We start from the raw sequence: 24796 nt of genomic DNA on the forward strand, positions 1-24796 counted from the left end.
GCGCCGCGACGTCATGACGTAATGCGGCGTGCTGACGTCACACGCCGTGACGCACAGCGCGGCCGCCGCTCGCCCCGCGCGGTCGTTGTCCGCCGCCGCCATGGGGAAGAAGTCCCGCAGCGCGCCGGGCCGCCGGCCCATCCTGCAGCTGTCCCCGCCGGGACCGCGCCGGGAGGACGCGGGGCCTTCGGGACAGGCGGCGGAAGGGACGGAGTCGGGCTCGGAGCCGGGTAAAGGAGGAGCCGCTTTGTTGGCGGGGCGCGGCCTAGCGCGGCCTCCGAGCGGGGCCGTGTGTGGGGCGGCTCCCCCCGATCTCGGTGCCCCCGTTGGACCCGTTCCCCCTTTTCCTCCCGCAGACGAAGCCGAGGCGGTGCCGGACCCCCCCCGCAGCGCCCCGAACCCGCCGCCCCCCGCGCCCGCCGCCGTCAAACCCACAGGTAGGGACCGACCGCTGCTCCCCCCACGGCACCGGGACGGCTCGGATGGGCCATGAACACCCCCGACCCCCCGCTGCAGGTGGGCTGTGCCTGCTGGGCGCCTACGCCGACAGCGATGATGAGGAAGGGGAAGGCGGCGAGAAGCCGGCACGGCCCGCCGGGACCAACGGGAACAACCCGACCGACATCGACAGCACGCTGGCCAACTTCCTGGCTGTAAGCGCCCACCTTCCATCCTTCCTTTAACCCCCCCACCCCCGGCGTCCTTCGGCTTCTCCATCACGCCCTTTCATTGTATTGCTTTTACAAGGAGATCGACGCCATCACGGCCCCCCCGCAGCCAGCCGAGCCCACCCCCGCTGCCGCTGCGCCGCCTCCCACCCCGCCCCGCCCGGAGCCCAAGGAGCCGGGCACGGCCACCGCCAATGGCACGGATGCAGCCGTGGCCCCGGAGTGGCAGTACGACACGCAGTGCTCGCTGGCAGGAGGTGAGAGCAGCGTGGGGTGGCTTATATACAGTGTAAGGGGCGTCTGTCCTACGAGTGACCTGCTTTGCTCCCTTTCAGTGGGAGAACTGGAGATGGGTGACTGGCAGGAGGTGTGGGATGAGAACACAGGCTGCTATTACTACTGGAACACACAGAGCAACGAGGTGACCTGGGAGCTGCCACAGTATTTGGCAGCTCAGGTGCAGGGCCTGCAGCACTACCAGCAGCCCAGGTGAGTGTGCACCCAGGCTGGGGGGGAAGGAGGGAGGAAGGGGCTGCATCCCTGTGCTGACTGTTGGCGCATTTTCTCTCTCAGCAGCACGGCAGCAGGCAGCAACGGAAGCTTCCCAGCAGCTGCTGAGCCACTGGCACAGGAGAAAACGAGTCCAATAAGTGCTGCCAGACCTGGGATGAAGCGGGAGGTGAAGAAGGTGAGTTAGGCAGCCAAGGAGAATCATTCTGCTCTGCTTCTGAACCCCCTCTCGAGTCTGGGGCTGCATGCAGTCATTGATGCAGCACTTAAACCCCACAGGAAGTAAATGAAGGAGTGCAGGCGCTCTCCAACAGTGAAGAGGAGAAGAAAGGGGTGGCTGCAGCCCTGCTGGCACCGCTGGTGCCGGATGTGGTGAAGGAGGAAGAGGAGCGCTGGAGGAGAAAGGTGATCTGCAAAGAGGAAGTTGAGCCGCCCCCAGAAGAGGAGGTGAAAGCAGAGGAGGTGCCAGCTGCGTGTGAAGAGCCCAAACTGAGCAAGGATCCCCTGGAGGACACGCTGCAGGAGGAGCTGTGCAGTGTAGTGCAGTCAGGGGAGAGCGGGGAGGAGGAGGAAGAGCAAGACACCCTTGAGCTGGAGATGGCGCTGGAAAGAAAGAAGGTGATTTGGTACAGAAAAAGCAATGAAAAATGGCTGGGAGTAAATTAACGAGGCATCAGTAGTAGCTGTTCCCATCCCTTCTTGAGCCTTTTGGGAGGGGTGCTCTTTGTGTCCTGTACCATTCATGGAGCTGATAGTACAGCTTCACACGGATGCTCTGCTGGTGGTTCCAGAGCTGTTGCTTCCTGTTCACTTCCCTTAACTCCGCATTCTAATTAGAGTAGTTCTTATGTATGCAACATGTATTTGGAGCACTTTGGACCCCCAATGTGCTGCTCACTGTCTTGTGTCTCTGCAGGCAGAGCTGCGTGCTTTGGAGGAAGGAGATGGCAGCGTTTCAGGCTCCAGCCCGCTCTCTGATGGGAGCCAGTCGGCCTCACAGGATGCAACCCGCAGGCTGGCCTCAAAGAGGGGGAAATGGAAACTGTTTGCAGGAGCAGCCAGCCCTGATTCTGCTAGTCGAGGCTCAAGCAAAACGGGCCGGGAGAGCCCAGAGGCAGCAGAAGCAGGTAATTTGAAAGGCTCCCTTCTCATCCCCGAAGGCACGTGGAGCCAGGAGGTGAGGTAGGTGACAGGGCACAGGGCTGGCTGGCAGTGGTGACGCTCAGCTCAGCTGCCAATGTTGCAGAGATAACTCCCACTCTGCCAAATCCTCTCCTTTATCCTTCAAGTAAAGTAGTTAGGAGAGTGCTGGCACTTAATGTGTCAGCTGAAAAGAGAACGCAAAGGTGTAACTGTGGCTTCATGCCCTGCAAACTTCTCTTACAACATTGTAAACCCTAGCAGGGATATGCCAGGAGCTGTTACCTCACTTGTTAAGTTCTGTTCCTTCATCCCTGGGTAAGAGCAGCCACATTTCATGCAGCTCAGTTGTCCCCAAGAGCCATCTGGCTCCACATTTAGTGCATAGGAAATTTCCTCCTGCCTCACAGGCTCAGGGGAGATGGTGCCCAGAGCCAGCTCTCCTGCAGCACTGAAGCTTTCCCAGTTGGCATCTGGGGAACATGAAGCTGTTCAAGTTTAACCTGCACCCTGCTGCTGTGGGGTAGCAAAGGGAGCTGAACACCAGGATGTACCAGGAGTGTGATTTTGTAACACAATGGCTCTGGTTGGACTTCCTTGCAAAACTTCCTCCCTGGCACGTGGGCAGGTACTGAGTTGCTGCTGTCCTGCAACGTAGCCCAAACGAAGCCTTCCCATACTGACAGCTCCTGGGAGCTGTGTGATCTCCTTTGATGGTTGTCTCAACCTTTTAATACCTGATGCTTCTTTGTAACAAACTATTAACCTGCAGGAGTTCAACGATTGGTCGCTTGGCTGCTGGCGCTTAGCATTTCCTCTCTGTTCCTCATCCTTGTGTTGTGGCAGCTGCCATTCACTGAGTCCCATGTGTTCTTTCTAGAAGGATAACGACCATCTGACATACAGGGGCTGCAGCCCTCTCTGCTTTTAAATTTCAGGCTTTTCTCATAGGAAACAGGCCCCTGGCTTTGGCTCCTCAGTGTGATACGAGGCGTGTGGACAGCACTGTGGCTGACAGGCTCACCTCTCGTTTTTTCTCCTGCAGCTGTGAGCACAGAAGCAGCTGATGGGCCTTCAGACAAAGAGGCAGAGTCTGAGGAGCCCCAGGAGAAAGTCAAAGCACAAGTGGCACCAAAAATAGAAGAGGAGGAGCAGGACCTAAAGGTATGGAACTATACAGACGTGTGATGTGTTCCATTGTGCGGCAGGGACGGCAGCAGGTCCTGGGGTCCTGAAGGGGACAGTGGGGCCAGCTCACCCTGTGGCAGAGCAGCTGTGCAGGATCAGGCCAGCATCTCTGTAGCCTCATGCCCTGTCTCCAGCAGGAGCCAGCAGCAGAGGCTTCAAAGGAGCTTTTTCAAAAGAGAAAAGGAGGATAGAGGCAGAAAGAATGATTCCCACTCTTGCCACGAGAGAGAACAAAGACTTTTGCCTTAAGTTCTTGCTGTAATGGTTTGCAGTGTTCTCTCTCACACACCCCATCAGTTTCTAGGCCCAAGACTCCTTGTCCATAAGCAATCTGTGTCCAGATGCTGCTAGTGCTGGTCTTCCTGCTCCATGCTTAGCTTTATTTTATGAAGCAGCGATGGGCTGCTGGATGCAAACAGGTGATTCCCACACCATTGCTCTGGTACATTCTTTTCTGAGGTTCAGTCCATTTTTCTAAGCAGCCAAACAATTCCCAGCACCCCTTGCTGGACGTGTTTAAGAAATGTAGGCTTGTGGCACTGAGGGACGTGGCTAATGGGCTCCATGGGCATGGGTTGACATTGGACTTGATCTTTCAGAGGTCTTATCCAACCTTAGTGATTCTTTGATTCCTGAGCCGTAATGCGTGCACACAGAGCTTCAGGCTCTGCTGATGGCTATGCAGGAGGACAGGGGGCATCTCCCTATTTGTCCTTTGCAACCTGTCCCCTTCATTCCTCAGTCGCTTGTTACTGAGATCTGCTTCATTAGCAGGTTGCATCCCTCCCTTTGCCAGACAGTTTGTGGACGAGGAGTCTCTGGCTTGCAGTAGAACCCCCCAGGAAATGTTCTGCTGAGAAAACTCACGTGTAACCTTGCCCTTATTTCCCCTAATTTTAATCATTTTTACAGCGTGAAAGGGCTTTATCATCCTTGTGCCACATTTAACCTCTGTCAAAAAAAACTCTTAGCAGGGTTTTGAGGTGTGATGTGACGTTCTGTGCACAAAACCTCCTCCAGCGTGTAGCACAGATGGGCACAAGGCTTTTGTGGGTTTCTAATTTATGATAAAAAAAACACAACAGAGCCTGTGGCGAGGATTGTACTCATTGGCTGCTGCATCCCAGCCAGCTGCTGGTAGCCTGTTAAAGTGTCACATTTGCTGTCACCTTTTCTTCTGGTGCTGGAGGTGCTCTGTGTGATGGACTGTGTGCCGTAGCGTGGTGATTTCACGTGCAGGATCCCTTTAGCGCTGTTGGAGGAATGCCGGCTCCTTGGGTAACTTGCTCCGTTCGCTTCGTCGGTTCGGGGTCATCCTCTTCAGCCTGGTTTGTAGGAGATCCTGCACTGCGGAGCCGTCCCCTCATTTGAGACCTTCCTGCCTTCTTCATAGGGACTGCAGTGCGGGAATTTGTTTCCCTGCCTCGGGCTCCTCTAGCATGGCTCATCAGCCCGGTCCTGTTGTTGGCTTTGGGTACTTTCCAAGGTCTCTTCTGCAGAACCATGGAAAATGGAATGGTTTCAGAGTCCTTCTCCAAGCAATTGTGATGTCCCCCTGCAGGCATCTCTGCTGCTCTCTGTTGCTTCCCAGCTCACCCCTTGCCTTCACATTGCTCCCCCGGGGCACGTCCCCTCATAGAGCTCCCGTGGGGTGCTGGGGTTGAGTTGTGCTTACCGTGGGCTGGATTGTAATGCAGATGCTGCCTCAGCTCAGGAGTAAATCTGGAGCTGGTGCCTTTCTCGGCACTGTCTGGAAAGCAGTGATTTGCAAAGGCTGAAAGATGGATCCTGTCCCATTTCCTTTGGGAAGCACTTGAAGTATTTGATGATGTAGCGATCTGCGTTTGCTCTGCTGTGACGCCAGGCCCTTTGGCTGATTTGGAGCCAGGAGCTGCAGCTAGTAGTAGGGAATGGTCCCCAGGAAGCAGCAGAGGCTGCGGGAGGGAGTGGGCTGGGCAGAGGGAGCGACCAGCACAGGAGCAGGGCATGCATCCTCACCGCAGGACTGCAGTGGGACCCCAGGGACATTCCGGAGTGGGCATGGCAGCCCAGCGACAGTGCCCAAGCGCGGCTGCTGACTCTTCCCCCCTTTCTCCCCGGCAGTTTCAGATCGGAGAGCTGGCAAACACTCTGACTAGTAAACTGGAGTTCCTGGGCATCAACAGACAATCTGTCTCCAACTTCCACATGTTGCTGTTGCAGACAGAGGTAACCGAGCCTTCGCCCCTCGTTCCGGCCTTCCATCTCCAAGCGGATCCCGCTGTGCGCGCGCTGCGCGAAGCTCGTGGCTCCAGCACCGCAGGGCCCATCCTCGGTGGGGCGCGAGCATGGCTTTGCGCAGAGGCGGGCTCCTCCTCCCAGCCCCTCGAGTCCTGTGCCATAAGGGAGCCTCTCCCAGACCTTGAGTCCCGTCCCTGGGACTGCCGGCAGCTCCTCCCCTCAACGGCTTCCCCCCGGTTCTTGCCCCCTCTAGACCCGCATTGCAGACTGGCGAGAAGGTGCTCTCAATGGAAACTACCTCAAACGCAAACTCCAAGATGCAGCCGAACAGCTAAAACAATACGAAATAAACGCCACCCCTAAAGGCTGGTCCTGCCACTGGGACAGGTACGCCCTCTCCTACCTTTCTCACCTTTCATCTCTGACATCTCAGACATGATTTGTGACCATCACCACCTGACGACGCGGCGCCGTCCCTCTCGGAGACTCCGTTAGCAGTGCTGGGCAGGCAGAGCGACTTGCGGCACTTACAGAGTTTGAGCCGGCCGCCAAATGAGAGAAATGCAGAGCGAGCGCTCAGTGCTTTGAGACGGAGCCAATCCACTGTTTGGACAGAGCTGGTGGCACTCACACGAGTGTAAAGCGCTGCTGCGTTGGGCGGGCCTGGGGGGTCGCGCATGCGAGAGCTCTGTGAACTTTGCAGGATCTCTGGATCACCTCTTCTGACCAACAGCTCTGACAAAGGACAAACTTCAACTCATCGCCGGAATGAAGAACAAGATTTCTGTCTCCTGCCAGCAGGTCAGACCCAAACATTTCTTTGTCTATTTGGCTTTCTCGATTAATTTTCCTTTATTTGAAATCTTTGCTCTTTTGTTTTTCAGCTCCCAGATCCGCTCCCTCTCTCTAGCATTCACTGTATGTTTGACACCAAGAGTATCATAAAAGCGACCTCCATGCACCGCGGGGTTGGGGGGCAGCCGCTTCTCATTGGGCTGTTCCCTGGTGCCCCTTCTTGGAGGGGGAACTTTAAGCCGAGGTGGCGGCTCAAAGTCCCAGTGCTAGTGCGACGTGGCTCTGCTGCACACTGGCCCGCTCTCAGCCCTCCCCTCCCTCGGAGCAGGGGGCTCGGGGCAGTGCTCACGGAGCCAGCGGGGCTGCTAGCTTGGAGCAAGCTGGCCTGGGCCTCTCCTGCCTCTATCCTCAAAGTTGTTTGTCGCATTTGGGAGCGGCAGCCCAGCTGCAGAGGGTCTTCCCTGCGAGAGCACACTGCTGTCGTGGGCGGGGCCTGCCTTGGAGTGTCGCTGTGCGGGAAGGGAATCTAAAGCTTTGTTTTCTTTCTTGTGATTTAGGGAGCATAGGCGCTATTTCTATGTTAACGAGCACTCAGGAGAGTCGCAGTGGGAGTTCCCCGACGGAGAGGATGACGATGAAGGACAGCAGAGCGCCGACAGAAAAGCCGACGGTCCTCCCAAACCACCACCTCCCAAAGAGAAAGGAGAGCATCCCGGCGACGCCACTGAGAGTTCAACAGGTACGGTGCGGGGGTAGGAAGATGAAGGGGGGGGAGCTTGGTGTGGCACTCCCGGCCCTGGGAGCGGGTCCCCGTCCGTGTGGCGGTGGCGGTAGCTTTAGGTGAGCCTCCCTGTTCAGCAGCAGGGCCTTGGAAGGAGGCAGCACGCGCCCATGCTGGCAGCGGAGCGGCAGCGCGGTCAGTAGCCTGGGTTTTCAAGCCTGTGTCACTATGTATTCTTCAGGCTCCCTTTGTAAAGAATCCTTCTCAGGCCAAGTCCCTGCTACGTCTCTCATGCCGCTCACTCCATTTTGGACTCTGCTTCAGTCCTCTGTCCCGGTCCTCCAACCTCCCTTGCCTTTGGAAATGCCTCCGCCGCCTCCGCCTCCACCTGACTCGCCGCCGCCGCCGCCACCCCCACCACCTCCTGGAGAAGACGGCGAGATCCAGGAAGTGGAGATGGAAGATGAAGGGGGTGAGGAGCCACCTGCCCCGGGGACGGAGGAAGATGCTCTGCTCAAGCCTCTCCTGCGCCCGGCTGTCAGCAGGAGCCAGGTGAGCACAGCTGGGGCTCAACTGGTGTCTCCAACTAGCAAGCCATGTTCCCATTGAGTTGCATACCTGCTGCCTGAGTTCTCAGCCAAGTGCTTTCCATTGCAGGGTGCTGCAGAACCCAGCCCTGCCCTGCTGCTCTCTGCCAAGCCCCAGAAGCGGAAAGCCGCTGAGATGAACCCGGAGCTGATGCAGCGAACGGCCACCATCGGCAGCTGCCCCGTCATCTACAGCCAGCCCCTGATGGCTGCTGGCAAGTACCAGCCTTCGCCTGTGCCCCTCACCTCCCTGAGGCCACGCCAGCGCCTGCAGGGTGAGATGCAGAGCCGTGCCAGCCTCCGCCTGCCGCCGGGACATGCTGTCCCCCAGCCATCCAGCATAGCCATGCAGCCCGGCTACTTGGGTGTGACAGCACCTGCTGCACCGTCCGTCATGAGCTACTCCGAGTGCGCCATGCCCGCCAGCCTCGCTGCTGTGCCACCATCCCCAGCACGAGGCTCCCTGCCTGCCACCAGCACCGCTGAGCACCCACCTCCCCCACCTCCACCCCAGACACCCCCACCTCCTACACCCAAAGCGCCGCCGCCGCCAGATAAACCTGAAAAGCCAAGGAAGGGGAGGAAAGAGAAGGTAGGAGGATGCTCCTGGGCTGTTCTGTTGCCTGTGTGCCTGCTGGCTTGGTGCTGTGCCTAACTGCAGCCCGTTTAATTCCTTTGCAGAGCAAGAAGGGCAAAACAAAGATGCCGTCGCTGGTAAAGAAGTGGCAGAGCATCCAGCGGGAGCTCGATGAGGAGGAGAACTCCAGCTCCAGTGAGGAGGACCGGGAGACAACAGCGCAGAGGCGCATTGAGGAGTGGAAGCAGCAACAGCTGCTCAGGTATGGACACGGGAGCTTTGTCATGGGGCACTGCTGTCAAGAGCCATCTCCTCATCTCCTTTAGAGGCAGGGAGTGTGATCTGGAGTCTCTGTATTGGGGAAAGAGTGGTGGGGAGAGTGTCCCCTTGCACCACATGGGTGCTGACACCCTGCTTTGTCCCTGCAGTGGCATGGCGGAGAGGAATGCCAACTTCGAAGCACTGCCAGAGGACTGGAGAGCACGGCTGAAGCGGAGGAAAACCGCATCGAGCACATGAAGCGTCCGTGGAGCGCTGTTTTTTACAGTTGTACAGTTTGGAGCCCTTTATGACTCAACTGTTGTCCAATAAATTGTAGCAGTTTGGGATGTGCTGTCTGCTTGAATGACAAGAGGGATGTTTGGGGTTCACGTGTTTGGATTGACACTGTGGGCTGGGGATGGAGTGTCACCTGCAGTATGGGCACTGAGGGGTATGGGCCATGTATGTGCTTCCCTTGGTGTCCACCAGGGCACAGCAAACAACTCGGTTCCTCTGGCTCCTTTCCCAGCTCCACTCTGGGAACGCCCCATCCTTCACCACTGCCAGCGGTCGCTGAGCGACCGCGTCTGGGAACAGAAGGGGAAAGAAGAGGGTTGAGCTCCTCTCAAAGCCATGTGGCTCCCGAGGCACCCAGCTGCACAGGTTGGGGGTTGCCTGGGGGGGGTTGGGAGGAGGACTGGGGGCTGCCAGCAGGGCCTGATGGCACCGTTCTGTCCAGGCTGTCCCTGAGCCCTACGACAGCTTCATGCGTGGACACCTGTGCTACTACGGCTACTTCCAAGGTGAGAGCTGCGTGTCACCTTCTTGTCCCCCGGCCTGTGGGACCCCCATCCTGGTTGGGCTCCAGCAATGCTCTCCCAAAGGCCAGAAGCCAGCCAGCCAGCAGAGCTCTGTGTCTCCATGGGGACATACTGAATGCCACTGCGCTGACTCTGGCACCCAGTGGGGCATGGGGAAGGACCCAAGCTGTGAGTAGAACCCCCAGCAATGGGCTGCAGCACTCCTGGCAAGGTGACACCAGGAGCGTTGTCTCCATCCCTTCCAGCTCGTGCTGCCTGTTCTCTGCTCAAACTGCACCATGGGGCTGGGAGCTCCCTGGGCCGTTCTGCAGCCCCCAGGGCCCTGCAGATGATCCCCTTGCAGGGTTATGAGTCACCCAGGGAGCCACGGGCTCTCTTTGCCCTTCCCTCAGCACAAGGACCACTTCCTGCTCCCCGCTGGCCCATTGAGTGTGAGGTCATCAAGGAGACCATCAAGCACATTGGTGAGGTAGCACTCTGCCTTTTCCTATCCTTGTCCCCGTGTCTAACCCCTGCGACGATAATGGGGTTTGTCTCTATCCCTCCCTAGAATGGATCCCCCCTGAACCAGAACCCTTCTACCAGCCCACAGACCACCCACGGCTACCAATGGGTGAGGAGCAGGGCACCATCGTCTACCAGCTCAACCCAGGTAGTGCCCAAGGGTGCTGCTACCCCCCTCCTCACCCTCATGCTACCCCTGGGGTGCTAAGCCCAGCTGTTCCCAGTGCCCTCAGGCTCCTGCTTCACCCGTGCTCGGGCTGGGGGAGCCCCAGGCCCCCTTTCCTCACCGGCAGCCACCCTAGAGAGCTCCCAGGACAACACGCTGCTGTTTGAGTCACGCTTTGAGGGTGGCAACCTCCAGAAAGCAGTGAAGGTGTAAGGGTGGTGGTGATGGGAACAGGCAGCGGGACACAGTGACGTGCCAAGGTGCCTAAGTGTGGCCCTTCTGCCCACCAGGGGCCCCTATGAATATGTGCTGACGCTGCGGCCAGACCTGTACACCGCCAAGCACACCCAGTGGTTCTATTTCCGCGTGCAAAACACACGGAAAGACACCTCCTACTGCTTCACCATCGCCAATCTGGCCAAGCCGAAGAGCCTCTATGGCAAGGGCATGTGCCCGCTGTTCTACTCACAAAAGGATGCCCAGAGCCACGGCATCGGTTGGCGCCGCATCGGCACCAACATCCGCTATTACCGAGGGGGCAGCGGGGAGGAGTCGGCCGCCTTCCGCCTGTCCTGGAGCGCCTGCTTTCCCCACGACAGCGACACGTGCTACTTCGCCCACTGCTACCCCTACACCTACTCGGACCTGCAGCGGTACCTGCAGGCAGTGGCGGCTGACCCAGCGCGCTCACGGTACTGTGCAGTGCGGGTGCTGTGCCGCAGCCTGGCCGGTAACATGGTCTACGTGCTCACCATCACTGCTCCATCCGGCGGTGCAGCCAAGCGTGCAGTGGTGCTGAGTGCCCGGGTGCACCCAGGAGAAAGCGGTGGCTCCTGGGCCATGCAGGGCTTCCTCGATTTCATCCTCAGCGCCGCTCCTGATGCTCAGCTCCTGCGTCAGCTCTTTGTCTTCAAGGTGGTGCCCATGCTCAACCCCGATGGGGTGGTGGTGGGTAACTCCCGCTGCTCTCTGGCCGGCCGTGACCCCAACCGTGCCTACAGGACGGGGTCTCAGGGGTCCTTCCCAGCCGTCTGGCACCTGCGGGCCATGGTGGAGAGGTGAGGTTGGTGATGTAAGAGCAGCCAGAGGGGTGTTGGATGCTATATCCTTAATGGTACCTGTGGGGTGTTGGATGCTGTATCCTGACTGGTACCTGCAGGCTGTTGGCGGAGAGGGAGGTGGTGCTGTACTGTGATTTCCATGGGCACAGCCGCAAGAACAACGTCTTCATGTACGGCTGCGACGGTGGTCGGGATGGCTCTGAGATGCGGCTGCGGGAGCGGGTTTTCCCACTGATGCTAAGCAAAAACGCACCTGACAAGGTGGGCTTGGCGCCTGGTAACCTGCAGTGGGCAGCAGCACAGTGACATCGGTTGCTGTCACGGTGTGGGGCCGCAGTTCTCCTTCTCCAGCTGCAAGTTCAAGGTGCAGAAGAGCAAGGAGGGGACGGGCAGGGTGGTCATGTGGAGGATGGGCATTGCCAACAGCTACACCTTAGAGGCGGCCTTTGGTGGCTCCACGCTGGGTGAGGGGCAGCACTGGTGATGGCGTCACACTCAGAAGCCCAAGTCCAGCCCTAAGGACAGGCTCTGGGGCCTGGTGAGGGATGCAACTACGTCTTTTGTTATCCCACAGGTGGGAGGAACTCACACTTCACTGTGGAGGACCTGAAATCATTGGGGTACCACCTGTGTGACACGCTGCTAGACTTCTGTGACCCCAATCCAGCCAAGGTGGGTGGGTGACTGCAGGCAGCAGCAGCCCCGCAGTGCAGTGACAATGACACCGGCTCCATCATACAGTTCCAGCAGTGCCTGGAGGAGGTGGATGCATTGCTGCGGCAGCGGCTGGGCTCTGGGCAGAGCTGGAGTGACGTCTCCACCTCAGAGCTGGAGTCCAGGTGTGTCCCGGTGGTGACATCCATGGGAACAGTGACAGTGGCACTGGCTGCAGTTGTCTTCTCCCTCACACAGCACCAGCGGCTCCGACAGCTCCGTGTCTGACGGGTCCCTGGAGAGGAGCGAGAGCCCCTGGGGACAGAAGGGACAAGGTGCCAGTGTGGCACCTCAGCTGCAGCTGAGGAGGAGGAAGCGGTTCCGGAGCCGCAGAGCGAGGAATGCCATGCGCAGGCCCAATGCCACCCAATGGAGTCACGGCGGTGACCCGGTGAGCATGGCTCAGCCAACCTCTGCCTGCCATAGTGGGACTCGCAGTGCCTTCAGCCCCACTTCTGTGCCCCAGCAGCCACAGCCGTCGCCATCTGTCCCCGTCCCCACACCAAGAGGCCGTGAGGAAGCAGAGGAGCTGCACAGAGGCGTTCCAGGTGCACACACCACATACCACCGCCACAGCACTGCCATGGCCACACGGCGTGCCATCTCCCCCATCTCCACCAGAACTGCTTCCTCACAGCAGGGCAGGGCGCGGCCTTCCCCACGGGGCACCACAGCGGGGCTGTCCCTGCGTGTGGCCGCTGCTGCTGGCTGCGGGAGGCGGCCCGGCCTCACAGCGCTGCGCTGCTCCGCCTGCACTCGGCATTAAAGGCAGCTTTGTCGTGGCTGCGCCGTGTTTGTGTCGCATGGGGGGAGATGCTGGGCTGCCGGGGGCCGGCTGCCATGTTGTCCTCATGCTCCTGCAGGCCTCGGGCTCCGAGGGTTACGTAGGCCGCGTCGCAATGGCGACCAGACCGGAAGTAGGAAGCGAGCGCGCCGGAAGTCGCCAGGAGGCGGAAGCGGAAGCGGTGGAGGTGTCCTTTGGGCCGTGGCGCCGGGGCGGCAGCATGGCGGACGAGGCTTCGCAGTTGCTGCTGGGCTCGGGGCTGACCGTGCTCTCGCAGCCTCTCATGTACGTGAAGGTGCTGGTGCAGGTAAGGGGGGGCCGGGGGGCGGCGCAGCGCTTCGGGGGGCGGCCGTGGGGACCGTCCGTGCTGTCGTACCGCAGGTGGGATACGAGCCGCTGCCGCCCACCCTGGGCAGGAACATCTTCGGCCGCCAGGTCTACCAGCTTCCAGGGCTCTTTGCCTACGGTGAGTGTTCCAGCACGGCCCCGTACGGCGGCGGTATCACACAGCGGGTCTCTGATGCCGCCCGTCTCTCCTGCAGCCAAACACATCGTGAAGGTGGATGGCAGAGCGGGGCTTTTCAAAGGCCTGGCCCCCCGGCTCTGCTCCAGCGCCATCGGCACCGTGGTGCACAGCAAAGTGCTGCAGGTACCGTGCCCCCCTGCGTGCGTTCATTACCAGCCGCCGCTGGTGGGTCAGTGCTGACACTGTGCTTCTCTCCACAGCGGTACCAGGAGGCTGAGAAGGCTGAGGTACGTGGGGGCTTTTAGGCTGGGGGGGTATTTCCAGGGGTTGCCTCATGCTTTTGCCTCTCTGCAGCCAGGAGCCAGCAAGAAGGAGCCCGTGTCCTCATTGGAGCAGGTGCTGAAGGAGGTGAGATGAAGGAGGTGCTGCAGGGCTCCCCTCTGCCCGCTCTTTTTGCCTCTGACAGCTCTTCTCTCCTCCAGACCTCCCGAGAGATGGTCGCTCGCTCTGCTGCCACCCTCATCACCCACCCCTTCCACGGTACGTACCCCCGTGGTTCCCTATAAACACCACTCTGCCTCTGTGGACATCATGGTGATGGCCTCGGTGCCGTCCCACCGTGCCACACTGAGCTCAGCTCTGCCCGCAGTGATCACCCTGCGATGCATGGTGCAGTTCATCGGCAGGGAGACCAAGTACAGGTACAGGGGGGAAACCACAGGGAGCCATGTCCCCCATGGCTCTGTTTGGTGTGACCGATGCCCTCTCCTCTTCTTCTTGGTACAGCGGAACACTAAGCGCCTTCGCCACGATTTACCGAGAAGAAGGCATCCTGGGGTTCTTTGCGTGAGTGCTCTGGGTTGTGGATGTACTCGTTGGGCAAGCTAATGGCATGTAATCACAGCACCTGCCCCACATTCATAGAGCCACAGGATGGTTGGGTTGGAAGGGACCACAAACCCCCCCATCACATCATGCTGCACAGGGACCCATCCAGCCTGGCCTTGGGCACCCGTAGGGATGGAGCACCCACATCTTGTGTAATCCACTATGTGGTTGTTTGGTGCCTGGGGAAGCATCAAACCATGCCTGTTATTTCCTGAGTATCCACATTCCTGAGGCTGTGAGCTCTTCTATTGAGTGTAGATCTGCTGCCTCCTTCTCCTAAACCTTAAACTTCTTCCCTTCCAGGGGCCTTGTTCCTCGGCTCCTTGGAGACATCATCTCACTCTGGCTCTGCAACATGCTGGCCTACCTCATCAACACATACGCGCTGGAGAATGGGGTATGTGCTCTGTGCCAGGCTGGGGGTGATCACAGTCTCAAGGGATGCTCAGGTCTCCAGGTGGGCTTCACAGTGCCTTCCTCCCCCCCAGGTCTCTATGACGGAGATGAAGAGCTACTCGCAGGCAGTCACCGGGGTGAGTAGAACCCACAGGGACATGTTGGGATGCTCATGGTGTTCCCCACTGAGCAGCTTTGCTTTGCCTTGCAGTTCCTCGCCAGCATGCTGACATACCCCTTCGTGCTGGTCTCCAACCTGATGGCTGTCAATAACTGCGGGTGAGCGCACTGCCACCACCACCACCTTCCCTCGTCTCTCATGCTCACCATGTGTGCGTGCCAGCCACGTCAGATGTCCCCAAAGGAAGCTCCCAGAGGGCAAGAATGGTTCCCAACCCCCCAAGGCTGAGCAAGCGTGGCCATGGGGAGGTGCGGGGTGGGAGCTGGAGCCTCGGCAGTGTTACAGATGGAGCTCAGGGCTGCGGAATGATGGGTCTTATGTTATCCCTGGGTGGAAATAACACTGTGCTCTCCTTACCAGGCTGGCTGGGGGCCTGCTCCCCTATGCACCCGCCTACTCCTCCTGGCTGGACTGCTGGAGCCAGCTGCACAAGGAAGTAAGAGCCACTATGGGGCTGCCACTATGGGGCTGTTTTAGGGCTAAGGGCAGCCCTGAATGGCTCCCATGCTGCTCCTCATTCTGTTCCAGGGCAACATGAGCAGAGGAAACAGCCTGTTCTTCCGCAAGGTGCCCGCAGGGAAACGATACGTGTGGGATGAGAGGAGGTTCCGCTGAAGTGGGGGGTGGGGGGGAGCGGAGCCATAAACCCACATTGATCTTTACTGAGAAACAATTATGAGCGAATGGTGATTTCTATACTTTGTTTTTTTGGTTTGTTTGGTTTTTTTTTAATCATTTAATTTTGAGCGATGAAAAACATCTGTGTGAGTGTCTGTTGTGGGGCTTTTGTGGTGGGGGGGGTGGATCCTGCCTTGCCTGGTTGATCTCCAGTGTTCCAAAGAGGCTTGAATGTGCTGTGTCAGGGCTGTGGGGCAGGAGGGGAAGGTTCAGGCACACCTTAGGGTTGCTGCAGTCCTTTGTACATCCGGCAGCAGCGTTGCACGCCCGCTCAGGGCGTTGCATGCCCTGCAGGGGAGGCTGCACCCTATTGCACCCATGTACCCAGCGTCCCATTACTACGCCGTACAGCCGCTGGGAGCGCTGCAGGCCCCCGGGGGGGGCGGGGGGGCGGTCCTTCCCTCCGTCCCGGGGCGGTGCAGTCATGCGGGTGGGCAGCTGGGTGAGGGGTGTCCCGCATCGCGTCACGCTGTGCGGGGCCACGGAGCGGCGCTGCCGGCGGCTGCTGGCGGAGGGGGCGGCGGGGGGAGGCGGGGAGGCGGGGGCTGCCGTGCTGGTGCCGCTGTGCTCCGTGCGGGGCCGCCCCGCTCTGCTCTATACGCTGCGCTGCAGCCGGCTGCGAGGGCCCTACGGCGGCGATGTGAGGTAGTGCGGAGGGAGATGGGGGTTATGGGGTGGGGGGCACCCCACTCAACCGGCCCTGCCGCAGCGCTGCCCCCCCCCCGCCCCGTTGTAGCTTCCCCGGGGGGAAACGGGAGGCGACGGACAGTGGAGCGGAGGGCACCGCGCTGCGAGAGGCTCGGGAGGAGCTGGGGCTGAACCTGCGGGAGGACAGAGTATGGGGGCGGCTGCGAGGGCTGCCCGAGAGGGTACGGAGCGGGGACAGGGGGACACAAGGGGGACATGGGACATGGGAAGGGTGGGGACAGTGTATGGGGCAGAATGAGGACAGGGACGCTGGGAACGGAATGGGGATGTGGGGGTAACTGCAGTGGGACATGGGCATGGATCGGGGCACACGGGGCTGGTGGTTGGGAATAAAGTATAACTGGGGGCAATGGGGACACCGTGTGGCTGGGAAATGGAACAGAGGTGACCGGGACCAAGGTGACAGGGACACTGGGGACACAGTAGAGATGGGGCGAGATTGGTAAAGTTGGTGGGGATACAGGGATGGAGTGTGTGGGGATGGGGACATTGGGGTTCAGGGAGGATGGGGCTGGGAGGTGGGACAGTGGGGCCTGGGAACAGGGTGACAAGATGGAGAGCGGGGCAGTGGAGACACATGGATGGACATGGGGTGGCTGGGGATAAGGTGGCAGGGACGTGGTGGGTTTGGGATGGGACATGTGGGGTGGCTGCAGCATAGTGCCATTTATCACCCTGTCCCTCTGCCACGTGCTCCCTGCCAGCAAGGGATGCTCGTGGTCCCCGTGGTGGCCAACCTGGGACCCCTGGAGGACCTGACACTGTCCCCAAACCCTGATGAGGTGGGTGACCCCCCTAAACTTCATTCCCATCCCTGATGCCACCCAGGTGTGTCCCTCCAACCCTCTTCCTGCCTTTACAGGTGGCTGAGGTCTTCACTCTGCCTCTGGAGCACCTCCTGCAGGAAGAGAATCAGGGCTACACCCATTTCCGCACTGCGGGTCGTTACGGCTACACTCTGCCCGTCTTCCTCAACGGCCCCCACCGCATCTGGGGGCTGACAGCCATCATCACCGAGCTGACATTGGAGCTGCTGGCACCCGACCTGTACTGCAGGAAGACCCACGTGCCTGCCCGCGGTGTCATTGCTCCCCAAAAAAGGGCTTGAGCTGCACTTTGGAAGGAGCCGAGGCTCTGGAGGTAGAAGGTGTTGGGATGGAGGGTGGCGTGGTTACACCACTGTCCCCCTTCTCTGTGCCACTAGTTGATGTTTAGATGTGACTTTATTAAAAAGCCATGTTTCAAACCACTTCAGTTGCAGCAGCGTTTATTAAGGAGCCCCAAGAGTGGATAAGAACCCACCGGGAGCAGCGAAAGCACATTGCCACTGCTGCCACCATTCTGACCTCCTCATGCTGAGGCCGCTCGTGCTTTGGCCTCTCCGAAGCGCCGCATCCTGTCCTCCAGCTCCGGCCTAAAGTGGCGGATGAGGCCCTGGGTTGAGAAACAAAGCGGGGATGGTGAGGCTGAGAGTCAATCCCCTCAAATCCCATTGCCATCCCATAGCTCACCTGCACAGGCCAAGCGGCACCATCACCCAGTGCACAGATGGTGTGGCCTTCAATCTGCTTGCTGATCTCCCACAGGGCATCGATCTCGGCTGCCTGCGCGTCGCCCCGCACGAAGCGGGCCATCACCTTATTCATCCAGTCAACACCTGTGGGGACAGGGACACGGTGATGGGCCCTGTGTCATAGTGATGGACCCTGTGACACAGTGATGGACCCTATGGCACAGCCCCACGCTCACCCTCCCGGCACGGGGTGCACTGCCCACAGCTCTCGTGCTTGTAGAACTCGATGAGACGAGCGATCGCTTTGACAATGTCAGTCTAAGGAGGAAGGAAGGAGACACACTCAGGGGACACTCATTCAGGGGACGGGGCAGCCTGGGGAGGGCTCACCCTGTACCGATTTATCCATGACAATGACGGCAGCTGTTCCGAGCCCGCTCTGCGCCTGTATCAGGGAATCGAAGTCCATCAGCACAGTCTCACACACTGACTTTGGGAGCAGTGGGGTGGAGGAGCCCCCCGGGATGACAGCCAGCAGGTTGTCCCAGCCACCACGGACACCCCCTGCCAAAATAGAGGGGATACACTGAGCCAAGCCTGGCTGGACCGTCCCATTGCATTTGAGCATGGTGCTTACCAGCATGCTTCTCAATGAGCTCCTTCAGCGGCACCGACATCTCCTCCTCCACTGTGCAGGGGTTGTTGACGTGGCCAGAGATGTTGAAAAGCTTTGTCCCGGAGTTACGCTCACGTCCAAAGCCAGCAAACCAGGCACCACCACGGCGGCAGATGGTGGGGGCCACAGCCACCGTCTCCACATTAGCCACCGTGGTGGGACAGCCAAAGACTCCTGGAGGGAATCGAGAGCTGTGAGTGGTACTAGAGGGAATTAGGGGAGTGGAGATGGGCAGAAAGGCTCCAGGACGTACCCACATCAGCAGGAAAGGGCGGCTTGAGGCGTGGCTTGCCCTGCTTGCCCTCAATGGACTCAATGAGTGCTGTCTCCTCACCACAGATATATGCCCCAGCACCCCTCACCACGAAGACATCAAAGGCATAGTCAGAACCACAGGCGTTCTTCCCCAGAAACCCAGCCTCATACGCTTCCCTGATGGCCACCTGAGGAGGGGATGACAAGGCAGATAGCAGCAGGGGACATCCCCGCACACATCACACTGCATCCATGGCACCCACCTGCAGGTTGGAGGCCTCATTGTAGAACTCGCCGCGGATGTAGATGTAGGCAGCACGGGCTCCCATGGCACGGCCGGCCACCAGGCAGCCCTCCACCAGCTTGTGTGGGTCATGCCTCATGATCTCCCGGTCCTTGCAGGTTCCTGGTTCCCCCTCATCGGCGTTCACCACCAGGTACTTGGGTCTGACAGGACGTCGTGTCAGTGTCAGCACCCTGCCCCATCTCCCAGCTCCATGTCCCCCATAATCACACCATCACCAAGGTTGGAAAAGACCTACAAGATCATCCCTCTCCTCCATCTCCCCACTACCCCCCCCTCCCAATGTCCCTAAGTAATCCCATCCCCTCTCAGCCCAATCCCTCCCTCCTCAGTGCTCCAATTACTTTATCCTCAATCACTCCCTTCCCTGCGCCTGTACCCCAATGTCACTTAGCCACATGATGTCCTGTAATCCCCATCCTTACGCCCCCAGACCTCTCTGTCCCCACTGCCTGCAATCACAACTGCCCCATCTCCCAACCCCGTGTCCCCCAATGTCCCAGACACCCCTTTTCCCTCTCCCAACCGGTGTCCCCTGCTCCCCATGTCCCTGTTCCCTGTCAGCTCCCAGCCCCCCCCGGCCCTCCAGCGTCCCTATCACAGCATCCCCACTCATGTCCCACCCCTCCCACCTTCCATCGGGCGGTTTGTTCATGAAGCTCCACTTGAGGCCGGTGGGGAAGCCGGCCCCCCCTCTGCCCCGCAGCCCCGAGGCCTTGATCTCCGCCAGGATCCAGTCGACGCCCTTCAGGATGATCTCCTTGGTCTTGTACCAGTCTCCCCTCCGCAGCGCTCCCTGCAGCCTAAGGGCACAATATGGCGGCTGTCAGCACCCCGTAGCCCCCCATGCAGCCCCCGTTCCTCCCCCCCGCTCCCGGTTCCCGTCTCCCACCTCCACTCGTGCCGCCCATAGAGGTTGGTGAAGATGCGGTCCTCATCCTTCAAAGAGCCGAACTGCGTCTTCTTCGGCGCTGTCTGCGGGGAAAGGAGGAGCTCAGCGCGGCCCCGAGCTCGGAACCGAGCCGAGCGATCGCTGCGGCGCTCACCGAGAAGCCGGCGGTGGCGTTGGGGAGGCGGCGCAGGGCCCGGAGCTGCCAGGCGGCCATGACGCTCCGCCGCCACCTTCAGGCGCCCCCCGCTGCGTCGCACAGGTGTGGCGTCATCCGATTGCGCCGCGGCGCGCTTTGATGACATCAGCGAAACCAACCGGGGGTCAGTGTTGGGGTCGGCCCCACGGTGTGAGGATGGCGCGGCCTTCACGGGGCCAACCCCGGCACGGCGCCCGGGGCTCCCCGCAGGCCTCACTGCAGCTCTTAGGCCCCGGCTCTCCCACCCCCTGTCCCCGCACCGTGGGCCCCCCGCGGTCTCGCAGTCCGGTGTCAATGTCTCGGCTCGTGTATCCCGGCCCTCGGATCCGGTTTCCCCGCTGCAATCTCACCCCGGCACTGTGGGATCCGATCCGGTGCTCGGCGGGGGGGCAGTGAGCCCCGAGCACCGGCCACGAGCCGTCATGTTCCTGTTCATCCGCAGCCCCCAGCGCCGCCCCCCCGGCAGCCCAATGCCCGCCCCGTGCCGAGCCCCCCCCGGGGGAAAACGGGGCCGCCGCAACCCCCGGGGGCAACGGAGAGAGGGCGGGGGGCGGCGGAGCAGCGAGGAGCCCCAGCTGCCCCCCAGCTCCATGCAGGTAACGGGGGCGGGCAGGTAATGGGGGGCACGGGAAGGACACGGGGTGTGGGGTTAGGGTTAGGGTTAGGGTTAGGTTGGGGGGGGGGTGGCAGTGGATGAGGCAATAACGCCGCCCCCCCTCCATGGGAACAGCTGGGCGGCTCCTCCACATCTGGAGCGTTGTGGCCGAGCATAATCCGAGGGATTATGTGTGTGTGCGGGCAGCGTGTGCCCCCCCCTTCCCCCCCCCCGCCTTGCCCTGCATATCCCGAGATATTCCATAAAAACCGTAAATCCCCACGCACGCAGCCTCTGTTACTATAAAAAAACCCCGTCCTGGCGCGGCCGGGCCACAGAGGCGGCCCCCCAGCACTGTGCCAGGCCGCCCCCCGGGGGGGGAACGGTTATGCCTGGGCACCCCCCGGCCATGGGCAACTGCACCAAGACCCCCGAGCGGAGGCTCTCTAAGGTAAGGTCTTAGTGCGGGGGGGTGCCTGGGGGCTGTGCTGGGTTTCCTACTGTCCTCCGGCTCTGCTTGCAGGATGGGAAGCAGCGCTCTGGCCCCCCTGGACCCCAGGATGGTGAGGAGCTGGCAGAGGCTGCGCAATCCCCGCCGTTGCAGAGCTATTCGGTGCTGCATGGGCTGGTGGGGCCGGCGTGCATCTTCCTCCGGCAGAGCATTGCCATCACACAGCTGGTATGTGAGTGTTGTACCCCCCCTGGGGCGCATCCTTTGGGGTCAGTGCACTCACAGCTGCCCACTGGTGTGGATTTGGGGTGGCTGTGGGGAGGGAGCCATCCTCCAGCCTGTGTTCTCTTTGTCAGGACCGGGAGCTGCGGCCGGAGGAGATTGAAGGTGAAATGTGGGGCCAGGGTTGCTGCTTCGGTGTGGGGTCTCACCCATACCCATTCCCCTTAGTCCCCATCCCAGTTCCCATCTTGCCACCCGTCCTGTTTGATCCCTGTCTCTCCACACGTTCCCCTCACTTTCTGTCCTGGTCCCCATCTCAGCACCTGTTCCTCTCACTTCCCATCCCTGTTCCTGTCTTTCCATCTGTTTATCTCAGTCCCCATCACAGCACTTGTTCCTTGCAGTCCCCATCCTGGTCCCTATCTCACCACCCATTCCTGTTCATTGCCATCCCAGCCCCTATTTCACCACCCATTCCCCTTGGTCCTCATCCTGGTCCCCATCTCAGCACCTGTTCCACTGGGTTTCCATCCCAGTCCCCATTGTGCCATCTATCCTGCTTGGTCTTGATACCCATTCCCCTTAATTCCTATCCCAGTCCACATCTTCCCACATGTTTCCTTTTATCTTCATCTCACCAACTGTTCCTCTCAGTCCCCATCCCATTCCCCATCTTGGCACCTCTTCTACTATGTCCTCCACCCTGGTCCCCACTGTGCCTCTTATTCTGCCCTGTCCCCATCTTTCAACCTGTCTCAATCTTCATCTCACTACCTGTTCCCCTTGTTCCCCATCCTGGTCCCCATCTCAGCACCTCTTCCACTGGATCCGATCTCAATCCCCATTGTGTCACCCATCCCACTCAGTCCCCATCTTAACGCCTGTTTCCTTGGGTCCTCATCTCAGTCTCCATCTCAGCACCCATTCCCCTTAGCCTTCATCCTGGTCTCCATCTCTCTGCCCATTCCCATTAATCCCCATTGCAACCTCTGCCCCATTCCATTGGGTCCCCATCCCAAGTCCCCACTGTGCCATCCATCCCACTCGTTTGCTATCTTGACACCTATTTCCTTGTGTCTCCATCCCATTCTCCATCTCATCACCTTTTCTCCTGGCTCCCTGCCCCTGTTCTCATGTTTTTAATGTGCTTTGTCCCCATCTTGACACCTGTTCTCTTCAGTCCCCATATCAGCACCTGTTCCACTGGCTCCCTATCCCAGTTCCCATTGTGCCACCTTTCCCATTCAGTCCCCATCTTCACATCCATTCTCTTCAGCTCCCCATGCTGGTCCCCATCTCAGCATCTATCCCTCACAGTCCCTGTCTGAGTGCTGCTCCCTTCATCCTCACCTGCCCCCTCCTGTAGGGTGCCCCCATGGCTGTCTATAGGTGTCACCATTCTCCCTGTGCTGCCCCTAGAGTTGAAACAAGCCTTCAAGGAGTTTGACAAGGACCGTGATGGCTACATCAGCTACAAGGACCTGGGTGAATGCATGCGCACCATGGGCTACATGCCCACCGAGATGGAGCTCATTGAGCTGTCCCAGCAGATCAGTAGGTGCCAGGACAAGGGGGAAGTAACCCCATATTGCCACAGTGGTACCAGCCCCGCTGATTTGTAATCCCCCTTTGGTCCTTCCAGCAGGTGGCAAAGTAGATTTTGATGACTTTGTGGAGCTGATGGGCCCCAAGATGCTGGCGGAGACGGCGGACATGATTGGGATCAAGGAGCTGCGCGATGCCTTCCGTGAGGTGAGGGCTGGGGGCAGCAGGGCCGGGATTTGGGGAGGGGAGGGGGTGCAGTGCTGGGAGCACAGTGGTGATGCTGGGTCTCCTATGGGGCAGTTCGACACCAATGGGGACGGGCAGATCAGCATGGCGGAGCTGCGGGAGGCCATGAGGAAGCTGCTGGGCCAGCAGCTCAACTACCGCGAGGTGGACGAGATCCTCAAGGACGTGGATCTCAATGGGGACGGCCTGGTGGACTTTGAAGGTAAATGGGGGCAGGGTGAAGGGGGGGGGGGGGGACCCCTATTGATCCCAGCTTTAACTGGGGGACAATGGAGCCATGGAGGGGGGGGAGGGGAAGGGGTGAGCCCCTATTGCCAGCTGTATTCGGGGCTTATTGCCGGCTTTATTTGGGGTTAATGCTGTGGTTCTTTGTGCAGAGTTTGTGCGGATGATGTCGCGCTGAAGGGCCGGGACTCGCCGCCGTGCCTTACCGGGAGGAGGAGGAGGAGGCGGCCTTCCCGGGCCTGCGCTGCCCCTCATGGTGTGTGTGGGGGGGGATCTCCGGTGTTGGAGCCCCGTGTCGGTGTGTTGGCAGCGCTGCCGGTTCGCAATGAAGCTGTGTGCCGCCGGGTGCCGTGTGCCCGTCCGTTGAGTGCCGGGGGAGGCCTCGGGCCCTCGCTGTGGGGGTGGGGGTGATGGGGGGGTGCAGGACGCCGCTGGTCTCCATGGCGATGGGAGCCCGGCGCGCCATGTTTGCGTATCGGCGGCGTGCGCCTCGTGACGTCATCACCGCGCTCCGCCGACAGCGCAGGCCGGCTCCCTTCGTGCCGTCGACCAATCGGCGCCGCCGGGTCGCTCCGTCTGACCAATCAGCGGGAGGTTGTGGGGGGGGGTCGCCCCGCTCGCTTCCGTCTCCTGCACACGGCGGGCGCCGCTCGGCCCGGAGCGCTGCGGGATGTCCTACAAACCCATCGCGCCCGCACCCAGCGCCAGCCCCGCCCCGGGGCCCGCAGCCACGGCCGCCGGTGAGAGGAGCCCCGGGGATAGAGCGGGGGTGGGGGGAGAAGAGGGTGTAAGGAGGGGCACGAGGCCTGAGGGGCGGCGGGGCCTAAGGGAGAGGGACGGAGAGTGCGGAGGGGAGTCGGGGCTGAGGGAGGGAGCGGACGGAGCTGGGCCCGAGCGGGGCCGGGCTGAGGGGTGACGGGCCCGGCCCCAGTGCGAAGGAAGGGCCGGACCCGGGGTCGCTCCCCGCAGCTCCCAGCGTCCCTTCGCCGTCCGCCTTCCGCCCGCTCTTCAACGACTTCGGGCCGCCGTCCATGGGCTACGTGCAGGTGAGCCCGCGGGGCAGGGGCACGCGGCGGGAGGGCGGCGTGGGGCGACGCTGAGCCCCCCCCCCCCCTCCGTCCTCCTCGCCTTCCATCCCCTGTCAGACCATGAAGCCGCCCGGCGCTCCGGGCTCGCAGAGCACCTACAGCGACCTGCTGTCTGTCATCGAGGAGATGGGCAGGGAGATCCGGCCCACCTACGCCGGCAGCAAGAGCGCCATGGAGCGGCTCAAGCGGGGTAACGAGCCGGGGGGCGACCCTCTGTGACCCTCCCCCCCCCTTAAGCCCGGAGCTCAGTGCTCACTCATATCCACCCCGTTCAGGGATCATCCACGCTCGGGCGCTGGTTCGGGAGTGCTTGGCCGAGACAGAGCGCAACGCCCGCACGTGACAGCAGCCCCCCGACCCCCCCCAACCCCCCGAGCCCCGCCGGTGGCTCCCCCCGAACGGGGCCACCCCCGGGGCTCCCCCCGCCCCAACCCTCCGGCTTTTATAAATAAAGGACGTGCTGCATCCCCCCCCTTATAAAGGAAATCCTCCTTCCAAGCCCCCATTTCCCCATATATACCGCTCCGTTTTAATTTCCCGGTCCGCCGCCCCCC

At 60.5% G+C, this 24796-nt stretch overlaps 7 protein-coding genes across 21 annotated transcripts; 6 read left to right on the forward strand and 1 right to left on the reverse strand.

Annotated features, from left to right (window-relative positions):
- The first annotated feature begins 14 nt into the window (after positions 1 to 14).
- Positions 15 to 9014, forward strand: FNBP4 (formin binding protein 4). Of its 9 annotated transcripts, none has more exons than XR_014946249.1 (17): positions 15 to 230; positions 357 to 437; positions 517 to 653; positions 748 to 925; positions 1004 to 1157; positions 1242 to 1356; positions 1458 to 1796; positions 2095 to 2305; positions 3364 to 3482; positions 4746 to 5714; positions 5980 to 6113; positions 6430 to 6527; positions 7079 to 7260; positions 7484 to 7794; positions 7900 to 8421; positions 8511 to 8668; positions 8835 to 9014. XR_014946249.1 is itself a non-coding variant. In XM_015863067.2 (17 exons), exons 1-17 carry the CDS (start codon positions 101 to 103, stop codon positions 8923 to 8925), a joined length of 2982 nt encoding a protein of 993 aa, XP_015718553.2. In that variant the 5' UTR covers positions 21 to 100; the 3' UTR covers positions 8926 to 9014. The 9 variants fall into 9 exon arrangements, 4 of the variants coding, with proteins under 4 accessions (XP_015718553.2, XP_015718554.2, XP_015718555.2 ...); XR_014946248.1 differs by having other exon boundaries at positions 17 to 230; positions 5610 to 5714; positions 6611 to 7260; positions 7567 to 7794; XR_014946245.1 differs by having other exon boundaries at positions 21 to 230; positions 5610 to 5714.
- A 137-nt stretch (positions 9015 to 9151) lies between these two features.
- On the forward strand, positions 9152 to 12715 carry AGBL2 (AGBL carboxypeptidase 2). Of its 3 annotated transcripts, none has more exons than XM_032444695.2 (12): positions 9152 to 9330; positions 9407 to 9656; positions 9734 to 9952; positions 10039 to 10140; positions 10217 to 10367; positions 10449 to 11216; positions 11318 to 11480; positions 11557 to 11683; positions 11794 to 11891; positions 11961 to 12058; positions 12132 to 12324; positions 12400 to 12715. In XM_032444695.2, exons 1-12 carry the CDS (start codon positions 9301 to 9303, stop codon positions 12697 to 12699), a joined length of 2499 nt encoding a protein of 832 aa, XP_032300586.2. In that variant the 5' UTR covers positions 9152 to 9300; the 3' UTR covers positions 12700 to 12715. The 3 variants fall into 3 exon arrangements, with proteins under 3 accessions (XP_032300586.2, XP_085404087.1, XP_015718558.2); XM_085547961.1 differs by having other exon boundaries at positions 9407 to 9470; positions 9552 to 9656; positions 12132 to 12715; XM_015863072.3 differs by having other exon boundaries at positions 12132 to 12715.
- A 198-nt stretch (positions 12716 to 12913) lies between these two features.
- MTCH2 (mitochondrial carrier 2) lies at positions 12914 to 15405 on the forward strand. 2 transcript variants are annotated; one of them, XR_014946283.1, is made up of 13 exons: positions 12914 to 13024; positions 13099 to 13183; positions 13260 to 13366; positions 13444 to 13470; positions 13538 to 13591; positions 13666 to 13723; positions 13833 to 13884; positions 13970 to 14029; positions 14375 to 14468; positions 14560 to 14604; positions 14679 to 14896; positions 15009 to 15084; positions 15177 to 15405. XR_014946283.1 is itself a non-coding variant. In XM_015863088.3 (13 exons), exons 1-13 carry the CDS (start codon positions 12938 to 12940, stop codon positions 15261 to 15263), a joined length of 900 nt encoding a protein of 299 aa, XP_015718574.2. In that variant the 5' UTR covers positions 12914 to 12937; the 3' UTR covers positions 15264 to 15405. The 2 variants fall into 2 exon arrangements, 1 of the variants encoding a protein (XP_015718574.2); XM_015863088.3 differs by having other exon boundaries at positions 14679 to 14746.
- A 294-nt stretch (positions 15406 to 15699) lies between these two features.
- Positions 15700 to 17283, forward strand: NUDT8 (nudix hydrolase 8). The gene is made up of 4 exons (XM_015863094.3): positions 15700 to 15971; positions 16063 to 16195; positions 16739 to 16816; positions 16897 to 17283. The coding sequence occupies exons 1-4, from the start codon at positions 15751 to 15753 to the stop codon at positions 17140 to 17142; spliced, it is 678 nt and encodes a 225-aa protein (XP_015718580.1). The 5' UTR covers positions 15700 to 15750; the 3' UTR covers positions 17143 to 17283.
- Position 17284: 1 nt separating this feature from the next.
- Positions 17285 to 19919, reverse strand: NDUFV1 (NADH:ubiquinone oxidoreductase core subunit V1). Its single transcript, XM_015863086.3, has 10 exons — positions 19829 to 19919; positions 19675 to 19757; positions 19415 to 19585; positions 18742 to 18925; positions 18477 to 18666; positions 18185 to 18397; positions 17945 to 18111; positions 17784 to 17865; positions 17546 to 17691; positions 17285 to 17468 (listed from the first exon to the last, which is right to left on the reverse strand). The coding sequence occupies exons 1-10, from the start codon at positions 19886 to 19888 to the stop codon at positions 17385 to 17387; spliced, it is 1380 nt and encodes a 459-aa protein (XP_015718572.2). The 5' UTR covers positions 19889 to 19919; the 3' UTR covers positions 17285 to 17384.
- A 47-nt stretch (positions 19920 to 19966) lies between these two features.
- Positions 19967 to 23500, forward strand: CABP2 (calcium binding protein 2). 4 transcript variants are annotated; one of them, XM_015863092.3, is made up of 8 exons: positions 20334 to 20466; positions 20757 to 20916; positions 20989 to 21144; positions 21273 to 21303; positions 22558 to 22692; positions 22781 to 22890; positions 22984 to 23131; positions 23307 to 23500. In XM_015863092.3, exons 2-8 carry the CDS (start codon positions 20854 to 20856, stop codon positions 23330 to 23332), a joined length of 669 nt encoding a protein of 222 aa, XP_015718578.1. In that variant the 5' UTR covers positions 20334 to 20466; positions 20757 to 20853; the 3' UTR covers positions 23333 to 23500. The 4 variants fall into 4 exon arrangements, with proteins under 4 accessions (XP_015718575.1, XP_015718576.1, XP_085404213.1 ...); XM_015863089.3 differs by lacking the exon at positions 20757 to 20916 and having other exon boundaries at positions 19967 to 20466; XM_015863090.3 differs by lacking the exon at positions 20757 to 20916 and having other exon boundaries at positions 19981 to 20466; positions 22784 to 22890.
- Positions 23501 to 23788: 288 nt separating this feature from the next.
- On the forward strand, positions 23789 to 24728 carry CDK2AP2 (cyclin dependent kinase 2 associated protein 2). Its single transcript, XM_015863100.3, has 4 exons — positions 23789 to 23894; positions 24124 to 24200; positions 24300 to 24432; positions 24518 to 24728. Exons 1-4 carry the CDS (start codon positions 23825 to 23827, stop codon positions 24583 to 24585), a joined length of 348 nt encoding a protein of 115 aa, XP_015718586.1. The 5' UTR covers positions 23789 to 23824; the 3' UTR covers positions 24586 to 24728.
- Positions 24729 to 24796: the final 68 nt, after the last annotated feature.

Source organism: Coturnix japonica, chromosome 5, assembly GCF_054131305.1.
Source record: "Coturnix japonica strain WE chromosome 5, WE-NBRP24, whole genome shotgun sequence".
Taxonomy (NCBI): domain Eukaryota; kingdom Metazoa; phylum Chordata; class Aves; order Galliformes; family Phasianidae; genus Coturnix; species Coturnix japonica.